Here is a 19,707-nt window from a genome sequence, read left to right as displayed (position 1 = left end):
TGCTTCTCAATCCAGTCATACTAAAACTACTTTATTTCTCAACAGTATTTCACTCATCTTAAAGTGTTTGCACATGTTTTCTCTAAAATACATGAAGGTTTTAATAATTTCTATTTATTTCGCCTATAAAGCATAAACACTCTCACCTCTTTACATTTTATTCTGGATGGCTGGGACACTTCTCTATCCTCCACCTTTCTCTCTCCCCAAGTAGATTTTAAGCAAGCTCCTATACATCCATAAACTGTCTTTCTCTCTTTTTAACCCCTTTTGTCTCCTTAATTTGTATAATCTCACCATTGTCAACAACAAAATATCATCATCATCATCATCAACAGCAGCTACAACAAGGCAGCTCAGAAAGAGCTCCAGAACTTTGTATATGGAACACAATTCAGAATTAAGGTTTCAAAAAGATTTTGCTGCAGAATTTAGAAATTAGTAAAAAAAAAAAAAAACCCGCTGAAAATACTATCACTGAACCAAAAGCCAACTGCCACCTACCTACATTTACTAACAAGAACCTCTGAAGGTTCATCACAGGGATGATGGAGACCCCAACGCCATGTTGAGTAACTGCCTCATAACGACCAATTGTCCCTGTGAATGACACACCTCTTCATTATTAACAAATAAATTGTTGTTTTCCTACATTATTTGGAATGGGAATAATATAGATATTCAATGACTTAATTACTGGGTTTACTTTTCTCTTTGAGAGCTTCTTTATCCCATCTTATAATATATATTTGCTGTCCTTCATTTGCAGTGAAAGGATTTTCTTTTTCCCTTGCTTATATTCAGGGTTCCTCAGTCTCTTCTTTTTTCCACATGATTCTTATACAATGACATCCTCACATTAGTGACACCTCCCACTACATCACTGTCATTATTATTATATTATTGTCAGCAAAGATTCTCAACAAGGAGGGGGCTGTGCCTAGTTGGAATACCCCTAGAGCAGGGGTCCCCAAACTTTTTACACAGGGAGCCAGTTCACTGTCCCTCAGACCATTGGAGGGCCGGACTATAAAAAAAAAATTAGAACAAATCCCTATGCACATATCTTATTTTAAAGTAAAAAAAACAAAACAAAACAGGAACAAATACAATATTTAAAATAAAGAACAAGTAAATTTAAATCAATCAACTGACCAGTATTTCAATGGGAACTATGCTCCTCTCACTGACCACCAATGAAAGAGGTGCCCCTTCCAGAAGTGTGGCGGGGGCTGGATACATGGCCTCAGGGGGCCGCATGTGGCCCGCGGGCCGTAGTTTGGGGACCCCTGCCCTAGACTGTATCTAATTCATCATTAAATACCCACTATCCAGCATTGCGATTCAGCACAACAGGTTTTCAATAAGCATTTGTTGAATGATGAGTTCACTAATGTGAAGAGAACTTCCTACAAATTTCTAAGCTCTTGGGCTTCTACTCATATTAACCTAATTCAGAAGAGATGAAAAGTCTTGAATTTTAGTAATTACAACTTTAGTTCTGCCATGAGAATTGAGAATTAAATCCTTTCAAAAGGAAATCTAATCAGCAAGAGATTAGTTTGTTGCTTTTCTTTTTTATTTAAAATAAGACATGTAAAACCAATAAAGAGTGTGAGACAAGCATTAGTCCGCATCATATTTTTATTGCTTTTTTCAGCTTTATTGAACTGTAATTATGTTATATTTTATGTCATATTGAAGTCTTTAATCCAGTTGAGTTGATTTTTGTATATGATATGAGGTGAGGATTCAATTTTATTGTCCTACATATGGATATTCAGTTTCCCCAACACATTTAATGAAGAAACCATCCTTTCCCTGTTGTATATTCTTGGCACACTTGTTGAAGATGAGTTGATTATACATGTGTGGTTTTATTTCTGAGTTCTGTATTTTGTTTCATTAGTCTATATGTCTGTTTTTATTTCAGATCCATACTGTTTAAATTAATGTAGTTTTTAAATATATTTTGAAATCAAGAAGTATGAAGTTTTTAGCTTGTTCCTTCCTGCTCAAGACTGCTTTGGCTATTTGGGGTCTTTTTTGGTTCCATATGAATTTTAGTATTTTTTTTCTATTTATATAAAGAATGCCATTGGGATTTTGATGGGGACAGCACTGAATCTGTAGAATGCTTTGAATATTATAGACAATATAGTAATATTAATTCTTCCAATCCATGAATACAGGTGTCTTTCCATTTATCATCGCTTCTTTAATTTTCTTCAGCACTGTTTTATAATTTTCAATGTATAAATCTTTCAGCTCTTTGGTTAAGTTTATTCCTTATTCCTAAGTATTTTATTATTTTTGTTATCATAAATGGGACTGTTTCTTAACTTCCTTTCAGGATAGTTTGTTGTTTGCACATGGAAATACCACTGGTTTTTGTATGTTGATTGTTTATCCTACTTTATTGAATTTGTTTTATTAATTCTAAGTGTTTTTTGTTGAATCTTTAGTAGTTTCCACATATTATCATGTCACCTGCATCATAATATTTTTTCAGGTTGAATAAAAAAGATATTTTAATTTTTTAAATTTATTTTTTAAGACTATTCATTTTAGAAAGGAGAAAGAGAGAAAAGGGGGGGAGCAGGAAGTATCACCTCCCATATGTACCTTGACCTGGCAAACCCAGGGTTTGGAACTGGTGAACCCAGCATTCTAGGTCAACATTTTATTCACTACTTTACCACAGGTCAGGCTGCATCATCATAATTTTTTAAAAGATTTTATTTATTCATTTTTTGAGAGGGGAGAGAGAAAGAGACCGAGAGAGAGAGAGAAGGGGGGAAGCATCAACTTTTATATGTGCCTTGACCAAGCAAGCCCAGGGTCTCGAACAGGTGACCTCAGTGTTCCAAGTTGACACTTTTATCCACTGCACCACCACAAATCAGGCCGCATCACAATATTTTAAGTCTATTCCTACTACCTAATACAGTGCCTGACACACAGTAGGCACCAAGTTAAAATGAATAATTTTGAATGGGAGATAATTCTGCTAATAGAAAGCAGTATATGAAGCGTCTACGGCCATACCACCCTGAACGCGCCTGATCTCAGAAAGCAGTCTATGAAAGGGGCTTCTTTCTATTTTCATTGTTCGGCGAACAGATTAAAAGCACCTACCTGATTTATCAATGATGGCATCAATCTCTTCAATCACATCAAAATAGGCCTCATTGTTGGTATATTTCACCCCAGTCCGTCGCCATGGCACCACTGACAGCTGCCCAGTGGGAAGCTGGTCACCCACGTTGGTGCTTCCTAAGACAATGAAAATTACTGTAATTTATTTCCAATTTGATAATTGGATGTAACCAATTATCTAATAATCATTAAACACTTCCCTAGAAGTTTCTATGCTCCCACTACTCATTCACTCCAAGAATTTTTCAAAAAGAAAAAGACAAGCATTTCCCCAACTTCTATATGGGTAACTTTGTTAGTCTACTTTAAAAACTTGTCGCCGTCTAGTCTGCCTTCTCAAGCAGAATGAAGGTTAAAAAAGTTACCTGAGAAACAGATATCATATTTTGGTTTTGAAAGTAACTTGAACTTGGTCTCTCAAATTTCACAATAGCTTGCAGCTTAAATAATGTATTGGCTTTCAGTAGAGATGGTAATCTACATATTGATATAAAATTTTCATGGGTAAAAACAGTATTCTAGCTTGAGGTAGTTCTTAGGTACATTTATGCTAGGTATTAAAATGTATACATTAACATACTCTCTCTCATACCAATAATGAAACTTAGAAAAAGAATTACAAATTAGATCTTTCCCTGTCGCTAAGCGTTATATATCAATTTCTTGACTTGTTTTTCACCCACAGGCATCATAATTTCTTTTAATTCAAAGGTTCTATAATAAAATTATGAAATATTATAATTCAAAATCTATTTCTTCCTTTTGTAAATTGGATCTTTTTAATGTAAACAAAAAAACATTAAACACAAATATATTCAGCATGTTCATAAAACATTTCAGTTTTTCAAAAGTGGTTCTCAGATAGTTTTTTCTAGATTTAAGTGAGATTCTAGAAGATGATTTAATAATATACATAAATGATTCAGGTATGGATAAAGCTTTTTAATGAGTCCAAAATATTGAAAAACCTAACAAATCTATCTGTTTTCTTAAAAAGATACACTATATATTAAAACATGTCATCAAGCTACAATTAATTAAATCAGTATTAGGTCCTGGCTGGGTAGCTCAGTTGATCAGAGTGTTGTCCCAAATAGGCCATGGTTACAGGTTCAATCCCTGGTCAGGGCACATACAAGAATCAAGTAATAAGCACTGGCTGGGTATCTCAGTTGCTTAGAAAGTTTACTTTTTACACTTAGGTTGCAGGTTCTGTTAATTGTCAGGGTACATTTAAGACACAACCAATGAATGCCTAAATAAGTCAAACAACAAATCGATGTTCCTCTCTCCCCTTTCTTTTCTCTCTAAAATAAATTTTTTTTCCAAAGTTAGAAGTGGGGAGGCAGTCAGACAGACTCCTGCATGCACCCAACCAGGATCCACCTGGCATGCCCACCAAGGGCGATGCTCTGCCCATCTGGGAGGTTGCTCCATTGTGGCCGGAACCATTCTAGCACCTGAGGCGGAGGCCATGGAGCCATCCTCAGTGCCCAGGCCAACTTTGCTCCAGTGGAGCCTTGGCTGCAGAGGGGAAGAGAGAGAGAGTGAGAAAGGAGAGGGGGAAGGGTGCAGAAGCAAATGGGCGCTTCTCCTGCGTGATCTGACCAGGAATCAAACCTGAGACTTTCACACGCCAGGCCGACACTCTACCACTGAGCCAACTGGCCAGGGTTGTAAAATAAATTTTAAAAAATTGTCAGTATGAGCCTGACCAGGTGGTGGCACAGTGGATAGAGCATCAGACTGTGATGCTGAGGACCCAGGTTCGAAACCCCTTGATCGCTGGCTTGAAGCCCAAGGTCACTGGCTTGAGAAGGGGTCACTAGCTCAGCTGGAGCCTCCTGGTCAAGGCACATGTGAGAAAGCAATCAATAAACAACTAAGGTGCCACAACAAGTTGATGCTTCTCATCTCTCTCCCTTCCTGTCTGTCTGTCTCTGTCTGTCTCTCTCTCTCTTTCTCACTTAACAAAAAAAAGTCAGTATGATAATAAGGCAGGTAAGCCTAAAAAATAATAATAAAAGACCACTTGAGCTACCTGGCCAGGGTGAAGGAAATACATTTTTCAAGAAAGACTTTTCCTTCTCTAAGATCAAAGAGATTCACCTTTGATTTCTTCTAACAGTTACAAAGTTTGTTTGTGTTTAACTCTAATCTAGCAGGAACTTATTTCATGTGTTGAATGAGTACTGGAACTTCATTATTTTTCTTATCAAAGCTGACTGTCCCAATACAATACATTTAACAATTGGTCCTTGGCCCACTGATTTTATATATGACCACATCTATCTATACCAGGGGTCTCAAACTCAACTCAGCATGTGGGCCGCAGAGCAAGATCACAGCCATTCGGCGGGCCACACTAGGTCTACAAAAGGCAACACTTTTCTCACTGCAGTTAAAAATAAAATAAAATAAAATCAGTACAACAAGCACAATCGTACATGCAGTTTACTCAGTGTCACAAAACGACCAGAAACTGTAGTTCGCATCACAACTGCTGTTAACTAAGCTAATATCTAGCTACGATGCTAGAGAAATGAAAAATACAAGTAGGCCCCTAGGCTTACTTAATTTTATCCAAAATATTTTGAACTTCATGGATTAGTCTGCGGGCCGCACAAAATTGTTTGGCGGGCTGCATGCGGCCCGCGTGCCACGAGTTTGAGACCCCTGATCTATACCAAATGTCTATAAATGCAAGGGTCAACTTCTGAACTTTCTATTTTATCCCAATCATCTCTTTGCCTATTACGGGGCCAATACCATATTTTAAAAATTATCAAAACTTCATGATATCTTGTATCTGAAAAGACACACTTCTTTCTTGTTCTTTTGTTGTTTATTTTAAAATATATACATTTATTGGCCCTTGCCAGGTGGCTTGGTTGGTTGGAGTGTTGTCCTGACACACTGAGGTTGCAGGTTCAATCCCTGGTCAGGGAACATAAAAGAGTCAGCCAGTGACGGCATGAATAAGTGGAGCAACAAGTCAATGTTTTTCTCTGTGTGTGTCTCTCTCCCTTTCTTTGTCTCTAAAAAATCAATTAAAAAATATTTATTTTCACCCAGGCCAGATAGCTTAGTTGGTTAGAGCATCATCCCAAAGCACCAAGGTTTCAGATTCAATCCTAGCCCAGGGCACATAAAGGAACAGATCGATTTTCCTGTCTCTCTCCCGTCTTCTCTTGTTAAAATCAATTAAAAAAATACATATTTATTTTCAAAACTGTCTTAGTTTTTTATCTCTCTCTTGGTTTTTATAACTCATATCTGTTCCATGAGTTTTTGTCTCGTGTACCAGATGAACTTAATTTATCTAGATATTTCACAGGGAAAATCCTTTCAACTCCTTTGTAATATTTTTCAAGAGTATCCCAGCTATTTGTGCATATTTATTCCTTTCAAAATGTATTTTTCAATCGGTTTGTCAAATTCCATGTAAACCTAGTTTCTATACTTAGCAAGACCCAAAATGTAAAACCTTAATGAAGAAGAATGATTAATTACACTAAATCAAAAATTTTTAAATGTGGCCAAACAAACCATAGCACATAAAATGTCAAATGACAAAAGAGATTGTGAGAAAATACCTATGACAGAGTATTCAAAATATGTAAATAACTCCCACAAACTATCCTGTATTTCCAAGATAGATGGTAGTTTAATAGCCTTAAATGAAAGGAATTATTTTAAATAAGAATTTTTTTAAAATTCCAACAAAAAAACTGGGCAAAGAACACAAAAAAATAATTCACAATGGAGGAAAAACAGTCAATAAACACTTAAACAGGTTTTAACATTTTTAGTAATAAAAAAATCAGTGTGTAGCCTGACCAGGCGGTGGCGTAGTGGATAGAGCATCGGACTGGGATGCAGAGGACCGAGGTTTGAGACCTCGAGGTCGCCAGCTTGAGTGCGGGCTCATCAGGTTTGAGCAAAAAGCTCACCAGCTTGGACTCAAGGTCACTGGCTTGAGCAAGGGGTTACTTGGTCTGCTGTAGCACCCTGGTCAAGGCACACATGAGAAAGCATTCAATGAACAACTAAAGTGCCACAATGAAAAACCAATGATTGATGCTTCTCATCTCTCTCCGTTCCTGTCTGTCTGTCCCTATCTGTCCCTCTCTCTCTGACTCTTTGTCTCTGTAAAAAATAAAAATGAAAAAAAATGAGTGTGTAAATAACAAGATATCAGTAAACTATCAAATGTCCAAAGTTTTAAAAATTAATAATAATAAGAGGGTTGGCTTGGGTGCATAGAAATTGCTACTGAAAGCATAAACTGATTAACTTTTCTGTAGGCAACTTGGCACAATGCATTAAAGTCCATAAATGTGTACACCCTTTGGTCCAGCACTTCCAGTTCTAGTACTGATAAGAAATCATCCTAGTTGGGTACAAAGATTTAAGTATAAGAATACTAAATCCTTGTTATTTAAAAGAACAAAAAGAAACATCATAAACAGGGACTGAATAAATAATATAGGTCTATTCCATATGGCAGAAAATTATAAAGTCACTAAAAATGATGTAGAATATTTATCATAATGGGATGATGTTCACAAAATATTAATAAAAAGTAATTTTTGAAATACATACAAGGGTTGTTTAAAGAAATTCTAACCATTATCCATAATCCATCCATCTAGAAAATACAGAAAAATATATACACTAGTATGTTAAAAGAGTGATGGGATTTAAAATGAATTTCATGTTCTTTGTGCATTTCTGTATTTCCAACGTTTCTGCAATAATCATGTGTTTCTTTTGTATCAAAAAAATTATTTTTAAAGGAAAACACTTTATTCTGTCATTGAAATCAGGGTATTTTCTACTTAATTAAAATCTATCTCAGGTCATACTTAGAGACTATACAAAGCAAAATTAAAGCACCTGGACATTTGAGATCCCCAAAAATAAGTACTCAAAACAATGCACACACCAAGACTAAGCTATATCCATAATAGCAGCAGCTTTCTGTGGATTTCCCTTTCCTCTTTCTCCATACCTGTTATGGTGTTGACAACTGTCCGAAGGATAGTGGGAGGCTTTATCAGTTCTTTGAGGATGTTTGACTCGGTAGCTAATGGAAACCCATTATCAAGCATCTCTTCCAATACCTCATAAACCACAACCACATTGTCTTTGATCACTGGCTCTGAACAGACTCCAAAATAATCCTGATGAAAATACAATATATACATTTATCACTCAGATCTAATCCTGCCCATATGTGTTTACTCAATGTTTGGGATATTCTTCTACAATGAAGGAATCAAGCACAACCATATTTCTCTTAGTAGAAAGAACATTGGGCTGGCTTATAGTATTTCTTTTATAAACTAGAGTAAGTCATTCAATCTCTTTGGTCTAGTTTCTTCAACTAGATAAAATATGTAGAATACAAAACTGAATCTAGACTATTATAGACACTTGTAAACAAGAATTGGAAATCAAAATCTTTTTAACTCTTACTGTGTGCTATTCCTTAACATTCATGCAGCAAATAAGAATTTAGAGGGAAAAAATAAAATGAGAGGGATGATCTAGAACATCAGAAAACTGCTTTGGATCATCCTTACTCTAAGATGCTAGGATTCTAAGAATGCTTTGTTCTTTTATAAACAAAGGCTAAACTCAGATACTAAATTATCTGAGTTGTGGGAAAATCACTGAATTACAAATAGAAGACCCAGTTACAATCTTAATTGTCATTTACTAGATTAAGTCATACTAATTTGGGTCTTGATTTCTTTAGTAGTATAATCAGGATTATGCCATTGGACATACAAGGATGTTGTAAGAACTAAGCACAATTGATTAAACAATAATATATGTGAAAGCGCTTTGTAAACTTTAAAGCACTATGTAAAATGCAATGCATAATGATGAAATGATTTAGAAAGAAATATCTGTGGTCATTTAATGTGCCCTTCTTTCAATATCAGTCATGTCTTCTACTGGCCCTCTAACATGGTCATACAACCCTCCTTTAATTCATCCATTGAAGGGAAATTGACCCCTTTTTGAGAAAACCCATTCTATTTATAGACAGCTCTGATTATTAGAGAGTGCTTTTGCTAGACTAAAATTTGCTTCCTAGATCTTCCTTACAGAACAAGCTTATAGAATGGCCCCACAGTTATTTGAAGACAATTACAGGATTTCACATCAATATTTTTTCTCAAACTCCCTGTTTGGTCATTCCACCATTCATGTTATAGTATGGTTTCTGGATCATTTCACCATCTTGCCATTTCTGTTAATATGCTCGTTTTCTAATATTCTCCTCAAATTATGATACCCAAATTTGGTCACAGACTCCAGATATGATCTGAATTATATCAGATGTCAATTATCGAAGCCATTCCAATATCCAAGAACACTTAGCAATGTGTTTCTAAAACAAACAAAAAAATTTTCTTCTTAAAAACTGAGGATTTGCCCTGGCTGGTTGGCTCAGTGGTAGAGCGTCGGCCTGGTGTGCAGAAGTCCTGGGTTCGATTCCCGGCCAGGGCACACAGGAGAAGCACCCATCTGTTTTTCCACCCCTCCCCCTCTCCTTCCTCTCTGTCTCTCTCTTCCCCTCCCACAGCGAGGCTCCATTGGAGCAAAGATGGCCCGGGCGCTGGGGATGGCTCCTTGGCCTCTGCCCCAGGCGCTAGAATGGCTCTGGTCGCAATAGAGCGACGCCCCAGAGGGGCAGAGCATCGACCCCTGGTGGGTAGAGCATCGCCCCCTGGTGGGCGTGCCGGGTGGATCCCGGTCGGGCGCATGCGGGAGTCTGTCTGACTGCCTCTCCCCCGTTTCCAGCTTCAGAAAAATACAAAAAAACAAAAACAAAAAAAAACTGAGGATTTAAGGAGGAAGAAAAATTACATATTTCCTTTCAAAAAGTGATTTTACTTTGAAAAATAAATAAAATACTTTAGCAGAATGTGAACTCAGCAGCTAGAGAGGAGACTTTTTAGTATCATAAAGTGCTATAGCAAAAGTGCTTGTAATTCTATAGCTGAAACTCTTCCATTACATTCTAGTCCTAGAAATATAATACAGCCAGAGAACACACATCAGATAAGACACCAAAATCAGGATGTAGCCATTTACTTTTAACAAATGCTTCAAAAATGACCAGCTCTGAAGACCCAAACTTCCAAACAAACCACATTACTGTTTTCTCAAATTCCTTTGTTGTTTCAACTAGATTAAACAACTTTTCTCACTTCCTATTTTATAATTAGTTACATAATATCACTAAGGCAATATGAAGCTGATGTCAAGTTCCACCAGTGGGTCTGTTAATTTTAGGATGGAGTCAAGTATCATATGTGGAAACCATAACAGGGCCCAGTTAGAATGGTTTAAGGTCCTAACTACTGGGTTCTTTCACTTCCAGTTCCTCCACATCCTGGGGTTTATAACGCTCAGGTTTTCCCTGCGTGAAGGAACTAGTACGCCACATGAGAACTGGAATCCCAGAATAATACTACCAGAAAGTATCTGTGGGAAAAATTATAAAATATAATTCTCTTGGAATAAAAGCTGTTCCAGACATGTGATCTAGATATAAGTGCAAATGAAAGGACTCTTTGAGTTGTTTTTCAATATTTATCATAGCATTTGGATTCTCATTCTCTTCTTCTCCAGTTCCACAATTTCTGTATTCATGCAACTAATTCCAGACCTCACATGACACAGAAATTGAACCACAGGGCCCTTTTGCTTCTCATTTACCATTTGAGTTATACAAATACCACAAAAGTTAGAAGCTGAGCAAGTTTTTAAGGGAGAGGATTCCACTGTCTGAACTCAGAGTTGGGGCAGCCTAAAATCTTATGCTACAAATGGTGCTGACATCTAGTATAATTTACTTCCCCTATACCCCCTACTCCCCAAATCTATTCCTGAAAGAAAACTCAAAATGAAAACTGGATCTTGTAAAATGTATTACTTAAATTCTTTTGAATACAGAAGATTTCCTAATCTTAAATTTGTAACAAGAGCTCATTACTAGTACTCCTATGCTGTGGATAAGCACCCAAGATGGGGTACAGGTTGACAAATACCCCTGCTAGGGAGAGTGAAAACAAGCATTACTTAGCTTTTCTACTTTTTGAAAAAAAATGTATCTTTACATATTTATCACTTTTTGATACAACTCAAAGCAATATAATTAACAATGGCTGGCATCAAGTCCAAAAAACTAACATCCTCTGATTTGTGAACAAAACGTTAAGACAATGCCAACCTCCAAAACTAAAATGACCATACACAATCATACTGAATAGGGTGGCTTTCTCATGCAACAGGCTAAAAAGTATTCAATTTGTCATTTTGGATGCAGCCCATTCAACAAGTAGAATCAAGAATCTTATCAGATGGGAGAGAAAGTGAGCAATGTCAGAGTTTTGATTTTTTAAAAAGTTCCTTAATTGAGGCTGAATACAATGAAAACAGAATAAAAGAAATACTTTATCATTTACATCTATGAACCTCCTCACATTCACACACCTGAAATGTGTCCACTACTCGGTGAAGGAACTCAATGACAAATAGAGGCGGGACCTCTGTCTGGATCACAGCCACAAAAAAGATCTTGTGCCGGTATACACTTAAGAGATAGTGGTGAGGGGTAGGGATAACTGGTGGTACGTTTTCTGCCTCAGTAGCTCTCTCTTGTGCCTCAAAAAAGTAATCACAAACAGAACGGCTGACCACGCTTTTCCAGTGTTTCTCCAGGAAAATATCTCCAGAGGAGTTGATCAAAAAAAGGCTATGAATCATGGTGGCGGCTGTCCGTGAGAGAGGAAAGTCTTTTTCAGTCTGAACGCCTCAGGACTCTACAAATTTTCAATCCTAAAAACAAAAGAAGTTATAGTCATTTCCATTCAACCAAAACACCTTCCCCATCTTTTCTAGCAGTCCAAGTCTTACCCATCTATCAAGACTAGACTCAGATCTTTCTCTACCACAAGAGCCTAAAGTATCCCTCCCTTGAAGTCCTATGGATAATTATCAGCCATTTGTCTATCAATCAATCATATACTGCCCAGTTACCCTTACTACAGTCTGAATCATGTCCGTTTAAAATTCCACTTAATATTTGGGTTTGTACAATATTTTCTCAACTGGAGTGGAAGCTCCTTCATGTTTCTTGTTACCTTATTGCATATTGCCTCCTTGCATAATAAGAGGGCTTCAGAGAATATTAATGAGTTTCATGTATTTTGTCACAATTCACACATATATTAATATATGAAATGTTTATGGTCATGCAGTCTAATATGGTAGCCATTGGCCAAATAAGGCTTGAAACATGGCTTGTCCAAATTGAGATGTTCCGTAAGTATGAGATACAAATCAGATTTTGAAGGCACTGTATGAAAATAAGCACTTAAGATATCTTACCAATACTTTAATACTGATAAATTAAATTAATTTAATTTTGATCAGATTTAATATTGCTATTTTGGATATATTAGGTTAAATAAAAGACATTAAAATTAATTTAACCCTGTTTCTTAATTTTTTAATGTGTTTATTAGAAAATGTAAAACTAGTATATAGGTAGTGACCCGTATTATATTTCTATTGGACAGCGCTGGTCCATGGAATGGAAAGCTGTCAGTGTGGTCTGTATTCATTCAGTCAATCCCCATTCTCTGAGTATTTGTTATACACAGGCTCTGCGTTGGATGCCTTTAAAAAATCCCTCTGGGGGATACCGCGGTCTCTCAGGCGACATCGTCTCTACGTCTCTACGATACCAACTCCCAGGATGAGCAGCCAAAGGCCTGTTGTACCATGTGCCCCAGCGCGAGCTTAATCCCTCTCTTTGCCGGAGGACAAGACAGCGGGAGGAAGGGGAAGCTGAGAGTAGCTAGGTTGTGGAGGAGAGACAGCTGCCAAAGTGGGTTATTTTTATGCCAGTTCCTGCCCAACCGCCTGTTAGCAATCGACGATGTACACTGTTTGAGGCCGGTGCACAAGGGAGCAGATTTAAAGTGTGTACACGTTCGAGAGATTTTAGTAGCCAGGGTGCGCACATGCGTTGCCATGACAACAGCATCCTCCTCCTCCCTCAGCCTTTGGCCCGCAGCGGGCCACCTCCGCAGCCTGTACTCCGTCCCCAACCTCTCCCGGTCGCATCCCGCATCGCGGAGGTTCAGTCTAGTGGCATCTCGAGACCCTGCTCCAGGAGCCCCTGCCTCCGGAGCCCCTGCCCCACCCTCACGAGCTCCAGCCCCGACCCCGGTCGGCTGCGATCGCGCGCCTTCCCCTTCCCGGACCCAGGTCTCCAGCCCTCCTCACCCGGCCTTGCTCTTCGCAGCACCCACTGTTCCGCTGCGCGCCAGGGCCCGCCTCCCCACCCCCCCACCCCACGCGCGCCTGTCGCCGCCCGCCCGCTAATTGGCCAGCCTGCGGGCCTGGCGCCAGCGACCGCGCTGAAATCCGGGGATTGGGCGTCAGTGATCCGCTCCTCCCCTTCTGAGTGATCGCTGTTCGCGGCCCAGTTCTCCGGCTCAGGCCCCCAATTGGCCCTTGTTGAGGCTTCGTTCATCTCCAACTGGTGCAGATCCGTGGCTCCAAGCCCTGATTGGCTGTCGTGAACACTCTCAAAGGGCCTTGCAGGCTGTTCTGCCACCTGCGTAACCAGGGAATGTGCCTCAAAGGATCCTATAAAGTGTGATTTTCAGGGCATAATTTATCGAATAGCGTATCATGGATAATAAATCATGAGTAGTTATAACTACTCTCCATTATATTGTGCATTTAAAAAGAGGCACGATGCCCTTTCATTTATGTGCCTTAGCTAAAGTAAAGATGATGGACAGTGTAAGTGTCTTACCCAGCGCTCTGGACCTGGATTCTGGAGGCTTCCTCCAGCCCCAACTAGACAACCACCTGCTTGACCCTGGGCAAGGTACTTAACCTTTCATTATCTCAGTTCCAAGAACAGAAAATGGGGGAGTGGAGGGTGTGCTAGGCAGGTATCTCTCCAAATTGCATTGAGCGCTAATGACTTGGTACTACTATTTGAAGTGATTCGAGTCATTGGGATCCAAGAAAGCATGGAGTAGAAATCAGAAGACAAGGTTCAACTTCAGCTGAAAAATTAGTTATTAAGTGAGATCAGGTGTGTAAAGTGTTTGCCTTGGTGCCTGAAACGTGGTATGTGTTCAATAAAATGGTAAGCTGTGGTAATGATGTCTATCTAGACCACAAGGGTGTCATCCTGACTGCACTTTTACTTTTTACGTTAGTAAAATGGTGCGTGAGTAGCAGCTGTCTCTTATACAGGACCATGATAAATGTTTATTGAGGATGGTGTGGATTGTTCTCTGCAATACTTTCTAAGGGCAGATAGTTGGCTAAATTTGAACTAAGTAAAAGAGAAAACCCCAAATCAAAGTGGCTGAATAACGTGGCATCCTGTAAACAAGCTTAGGGGACCTGGTGCCAGACTGCCTGAGTTTGAAGTGCTCCAACACTCACCAACTGTGTTACCTTTAGAAAGTATCTTCTCTAAACTTGAAGTTTCTCACTTCTCAAATAAGGGCACTAACAATACTAACTTTGTAGAGTTGTTGAGTTAGAAAAATGTTAGTGATTGTTACTACCTAAGAAGCAGCGCAAGATATAACTAAACATGGTTACTAAGCAATGAGTGTCTATGGTGCAGAAATGTAGTCACTGCTGTGGGCATTTCTCATTCACTGAATTAACATTTACTGAGATCCTCATGTTTCAAGCCCTGTGCGGGGATGCTGCAATGACTTATATAACAGACAGTCTCTCTTTTCGCAGTGCCTAGCTAGGAAGACAAATGAGAAGCAAGAGAGTACAAAGTAGCGTGTTGAACAAGGAGTATATGTTGGGGATGCTGGTGGAAGGGGCTGACCTAGAGTTAAGGAAGTCCCCTCTAAACTGAAACCTAAAAGAGGAGGTCAGATTCCCTTGGCATGGGAGGAAAGAAGAGTACAATGTGGAAAGCTCAGGAGATGAAACAGTGAACTATATATAGCTGAGTTAGAATGAAGAAACAGTATTTTTCTTTTTCTAAAATGAGATTAGGAAGTCGGGTAGGAGCCAGGTGGAGGTGGTTGCGAGCTTTTTTTTTTTCTTCAAGATTTTGTTTATTGATTTGAGAGAGAGAAAGATGATGGGGGAGGTGTGGGAAGTATCAGCTCATAGTTGTTGCTTTTCGTATGTGCCTTGACCAGGCAAGCCTGGGGTTTTGAACCAGCAACCTCAGCATTTCAGGTCAACACTTTACCTACTGTGACACCACAGGTCAGGTGAGCTTTGTAATAACTGTTGTTATAAAACATTATGTGCCATGCACTGTCCATCCATTCCATAAATATTTGGTGAGTTCTGCTGTGGACCAGGCACTGTTCTGGTGTTTAGATACATAATACCAGTGAACATGACACAGAAATTCTTGCCCTGTTGGAGCTTACATTCTAGTGAGGAAAGACAGATAATAATCATTAAACATAAGTAAACTATGTAGTTAGTGGTGGGATTCAAATAATTTAACAATTGGTTTTCTGCCCTAATGATTGTTTTAAGTATAAAAAAAGATATACCAAAAGGTAGTTTATTATTTCATGCATTTAATACTTAAATAAGAACAATAAAAGAGGCCCTGGACGGTTGGCTCAGTGGTAGAGCATCGGCCTGGCGTGCAGGAGTCCCGGGTTCGATTCCCAGCCAGGGCACACAGGAGAAGTGCCCACCTGCTTCTCCACCCCTCCCCCTCTCCTTCCTCTCTGTCTCTCTCTTTCCGTCCCGCAAGGCTCCATTGGAGCAAAGATGGCCCAGGCGCTGAGGATGGCTCTGTGGCCTCTGCCTCAGGCGCTAGGATGGCTCTGGATGCAGCAGAGCGATGCCCCGGAGGGGCAGAGCATCGCCCCCTGGTGGGCATGCCTGGTGGATCCCGGTCGGGTGCATGCGGGAGTCTGTCTGACTGTCTCCCTGTTTCCGGCTTCGGAGGAATGCAGGGAAAAAAAAAAAAAAGAACAATAAAAGAGGTATACAAAATAGATTATAAGACAGAGTTTTAAAATATTAATAAAAATATTAAATAATACTTGACAAAAAACAATACAGGTTGTCACCCCTGGTTGTTTGACACTTTTTTCTTTTTACATTATATGTTTGTTTACTGAAGTAAGAAATGTGAGGGAATTAAAATGTAGTATTTCATCAAAAGTATGAGTTTTATGAAGTGAATAAGTAAATATTAAAAGCATAGTTCCATCCATTTTTTTTCACCTGTGGACAGAATGAACATTACTACGGGCACTTAGAATACACTGTTGCGCAGATAAATGTTAAAAAAGAGAAAGGAATATAAATTTGTGATTTTCATATTGGTTGGCTGCCCAGGTGCCCACCTTAGAAAGAACCCTGATTACAAGTGTCGTTTTAAAACCGGTTCACCGAACTCAACAAAAAGTGAGGTATTGGTTCTGCCGAACCAGTGTGAACCTGCTGAATCCCACCACTGTATGTAGTATGTTAGAAGGTGGTTATTGCAATGGAAAAAACTAGAAGATACAGAGAATCATGGGACTAGAGGGCAAGTTATCTGGTTTTTATTTTTTTAACTTCTTTTTTTTAGAGAAAGAGAGAGAGGAAGAGAGAAACATCGATTTTCTGTTCCACTTATTTATGCATTCATTGGTTGATTCTTGTATGTACCCTGATGGGGGATCCAATCCACAACCTTGGCATATCAGGTCAATGCTCTAACCCAGTAGTTCTCAAACTTTTTGAAGTTGGGGCGCATTTAAAATCCTATAAATAATTGTAGGTGCACTATATACAAATTTCTGAGAAATATGTTATAATAAGTCAAATATTAAAGAAAAAAAAAGTCCAAGCATGCTTTTATGGTAATTAAACAAAATAAATACAACAAAATTAAATTTATCCTGACATTAAAAAAAATTTTTATGTTACATTTTTTGAGTTATACTTTTTAGAATTTGTAAAAAAAGAAGGGTTAAAAAATTAAAAATGATAAAAAAAGTTATCTTTATATATATAGATACATTCTTAGTAAGATTTAGTAAATTCGGCAGGTCCCAGCAGGAATGTGTTAAGTTTTTTAATTCATGTGTTTATGAGAAACATGAGCCTGATGTGTCCTAGTGATTTCTTCAATGTTTGGGAATATATTTGAAAGGCAAACTCTCATTTCCTCATCAGTATGTTGAAGAATTCCTCTCTTTTTACTCTTGTGTTGAGTGCAGAAACCCCCCCACCATACATATCATCTTATCTTTACACCAAACAAAGGATAGAAGAAACTTGCCACCAGTCTTTCTGGGAAATATGGGGGTTAGTGTAAACAATTTAGCACCACAGCTTAACAGCCTTTTGCAACCTAATCAAGCAAGTGAGGTGGGGGGTTGGGCAGACTATCAGCTTACAGCCAATTCCCCACACCTCTGTCCCCCAAAAATCTAAACTCCAAAAACCCTGTTGGTTTTCTGGTCCCCAACGGGCACATATTTCTCTAGAATACCATAGGGCGCACCTGGAAATCTTCTAGGGCACACCAGTGCACTCTGGCGCACGCTTTGAGAACCACTGCTCTAACTAAATGAGCTACTCTGCCAGAGCAAGTTATATATAGTTTTTAAAAGGGTAGTGAGCCTTAACTCAGTGGATGAAGTGTCAACCCAGCACACCAGAGGTCATGGGTTCAACCCCCAATCAGGGCACATAGGAGAAGCAATCAATGAGTACAAAATGAAAATGGAACAACTAAGTGAAACAGGGAGTTGAAGCTTCTCTCTCTGTCTTCCTCCCCACCCCCTTCCTTCCTCTCTCTCTCTCTCAAATCAAAATGGGGGAAATTTTTAAAGGGTAGTGAGAGTGAATTTCATTGAGAAGAAAAATTTGAGCAAAGACTTGGAGAAGATGGAGTTAGCTACAGGGATATCTGAGGAAGAGCATTCCAGTAAAAGGACCAGGCAGAGCAAAAGCCTCACGACCACGGTGTGCTTGGGGAGTCCAGGAACAAGGTCGCCAGTTTGAAACCCTGGGCTTGCCCGGTCAAGGCACATACAGGAAGCAACTACAGTGAGTTGATGCTTCCTGTTCTCTTCCATCTCTCTCTCTCTATCTCTCCTCTCTCCAAAAATCAATCAATCGATAAATTTTAATTAAAAAAAAAGATTTTGCCCTGGCCGGTTGGCTCAGCGGTAGAGCGTCGGCCTGGTGTGCGGGGGACCCGGGTTCGATTCCCGGCCAGGGCACATAGGAGAAGCGCCCATTTGCTTCTGCACCCCCCCACACCTCTTTCCTCTCTGTCTCTCTTCCCCTCCCGCAGCCAAGGCTCCATTGGAGCAAAGATGGCCCGGGCGCTGGGGATGGCTCCTTGGCCTCTGCCCCAGGCGCTAGAGTGGCTCTGGTCGCGGCAGAGCGACGCCCTGGAGGGGCAGAGCATCGCCCCCTGGTGGGCAGAGCGTCGCCCCTGGTGGGCGTGCTGGGTGGATCCCGGTCAGGCGCATGCGGGAGCCTGTCTGTCTAGCCCCCTTTCCAACTTCAGAAAAATACAAAAAAAAAAAAAAAAAAAAAAAAAAAAAAGATTTTGGTGTGTAGTATTTTGAAATGGGGACCCAACTGAGGGTTTGAACAAAGAAGTGGTGACAGGATCTGATTTATTGATTTGCTGGGTTCAGAAGAGACTGTAAATGGGCCAGGATAGAAGGAGATCAGTTAGAAGTACAATGCAGTAACATACATAGGTGAGAGACATGGGGCTTGGACCAGGGCATGGCCAGGGAGGTGGTGAGGAGGAGTCAGATTCTCTATATAGCCTGGAGGAGGAGCCAGCGGGATTTCCAGCCCAGATGGGATGCGAGGAGTGAGAACAAGATAAAAAATGACGGACCACTGAGCCTGATCATCTGGCTCCATCAACTAAGTTGAAAGGACTATGAATGAAGCAGGTTCGAGGGAAAAAAATAAGGAGTCGGTTTTGGACATGTTAAATTTAATATATCTATACCTCTATTAGCCATGCAAGTGGAAATGTTAAGAAGGTAGCTGGATGTATATGAGGCTAGGGATCAGAAAAAAGAGGTCTGAGCTGGAGATATATTGTAAATTTGGGCGTTATCAGTATATGGATATTGAAAGCCATGAGACCAGCTGAAATGGCTAAGGGATTGAGCATGAAGAGAGAAGGGGACCAGAGCTCAGGATACTCCAAACTTAAGAGTCTATAGAGGGGAAGAAGATCCAGATTCATTTGCTTCACCCAGTTATCCTAAAACAAATTACTTGTAATCCCTTTTTACAGCTAACAAAACTGCAGTGAGTGCTTAAGTAACTTGCCGAAAGTCAAGTAAGTAGGTAAGTAGATGGGCTGGAAGTCAAGCACACAGGAAGATGGAAGCAGTCTGGCTCACTGTGCACACCTCTTGCCTCTCTCATAAGCCTGAGAACCCACTGAAGAAATGTTAAGTGGGAGAGTAACATGCTTTCAGATTTACATTTCCATAGACTTATGCACGTATG

General features: G+C 39.5%; 1 protein-coding gene across 3 annotated transcripts in view; it reads right to left on the bottom strand.

Moving 5' to 3' along the window:
• The window catches only part of AP3M2 (adaptor related protein complex 3 subunit mu 2), a 73,532-nt gene that overhangs the window by 8,788 nt on the left and 45,037 nt on the right, over nt 1–19,707 (bottom strand). For 2 of the 3 annotated variants that reach the window (XM_066237416.1, XM_066237415.1), the window contains exons 2-4: nt 11,677–12,021; nt 8,174–8,345; nt 3,139–3,276 (exon numbers count right to left, since the gene is read on the bottom strand). In XM_066237416.1, the coding sequence (XP_066093513.1) occupies nt 3,139–3,276; nt 8,174–8,345; nt 11,677–11,949 (583 nt within the window). In that variant the 5' untranslated portion in view covers nt 11,950–12,021. Of the gene's footprint in view, nt 1–3,138; nt 3,277–8,173; nt 8,346–11,676; nt 12,022–13,476; nt 13,519–19,707 lie in introns of those variants that run through there. The other variant, XM_066237414.1, reaches the window with a different exon arrangement.

Source organism: Saccopteryx bilineata, chromosome 6 (genome assembly GCF_036850765.1).
Source record: "Saccopteryx bilineata isolate mSacBil1 chromosome 6, mSacBil1_pri_phased_curated, whole genome shotgun sequence".
NCBI lineage: Eukaryota > Metazoa > Chordata > Mammalia > Chiroptera > Emballonuridae > Saccopteryx > Saccopteryx bilineata.
This window is presented reverse-complemented; position numbering and strand designations above follow the sequence as displayed.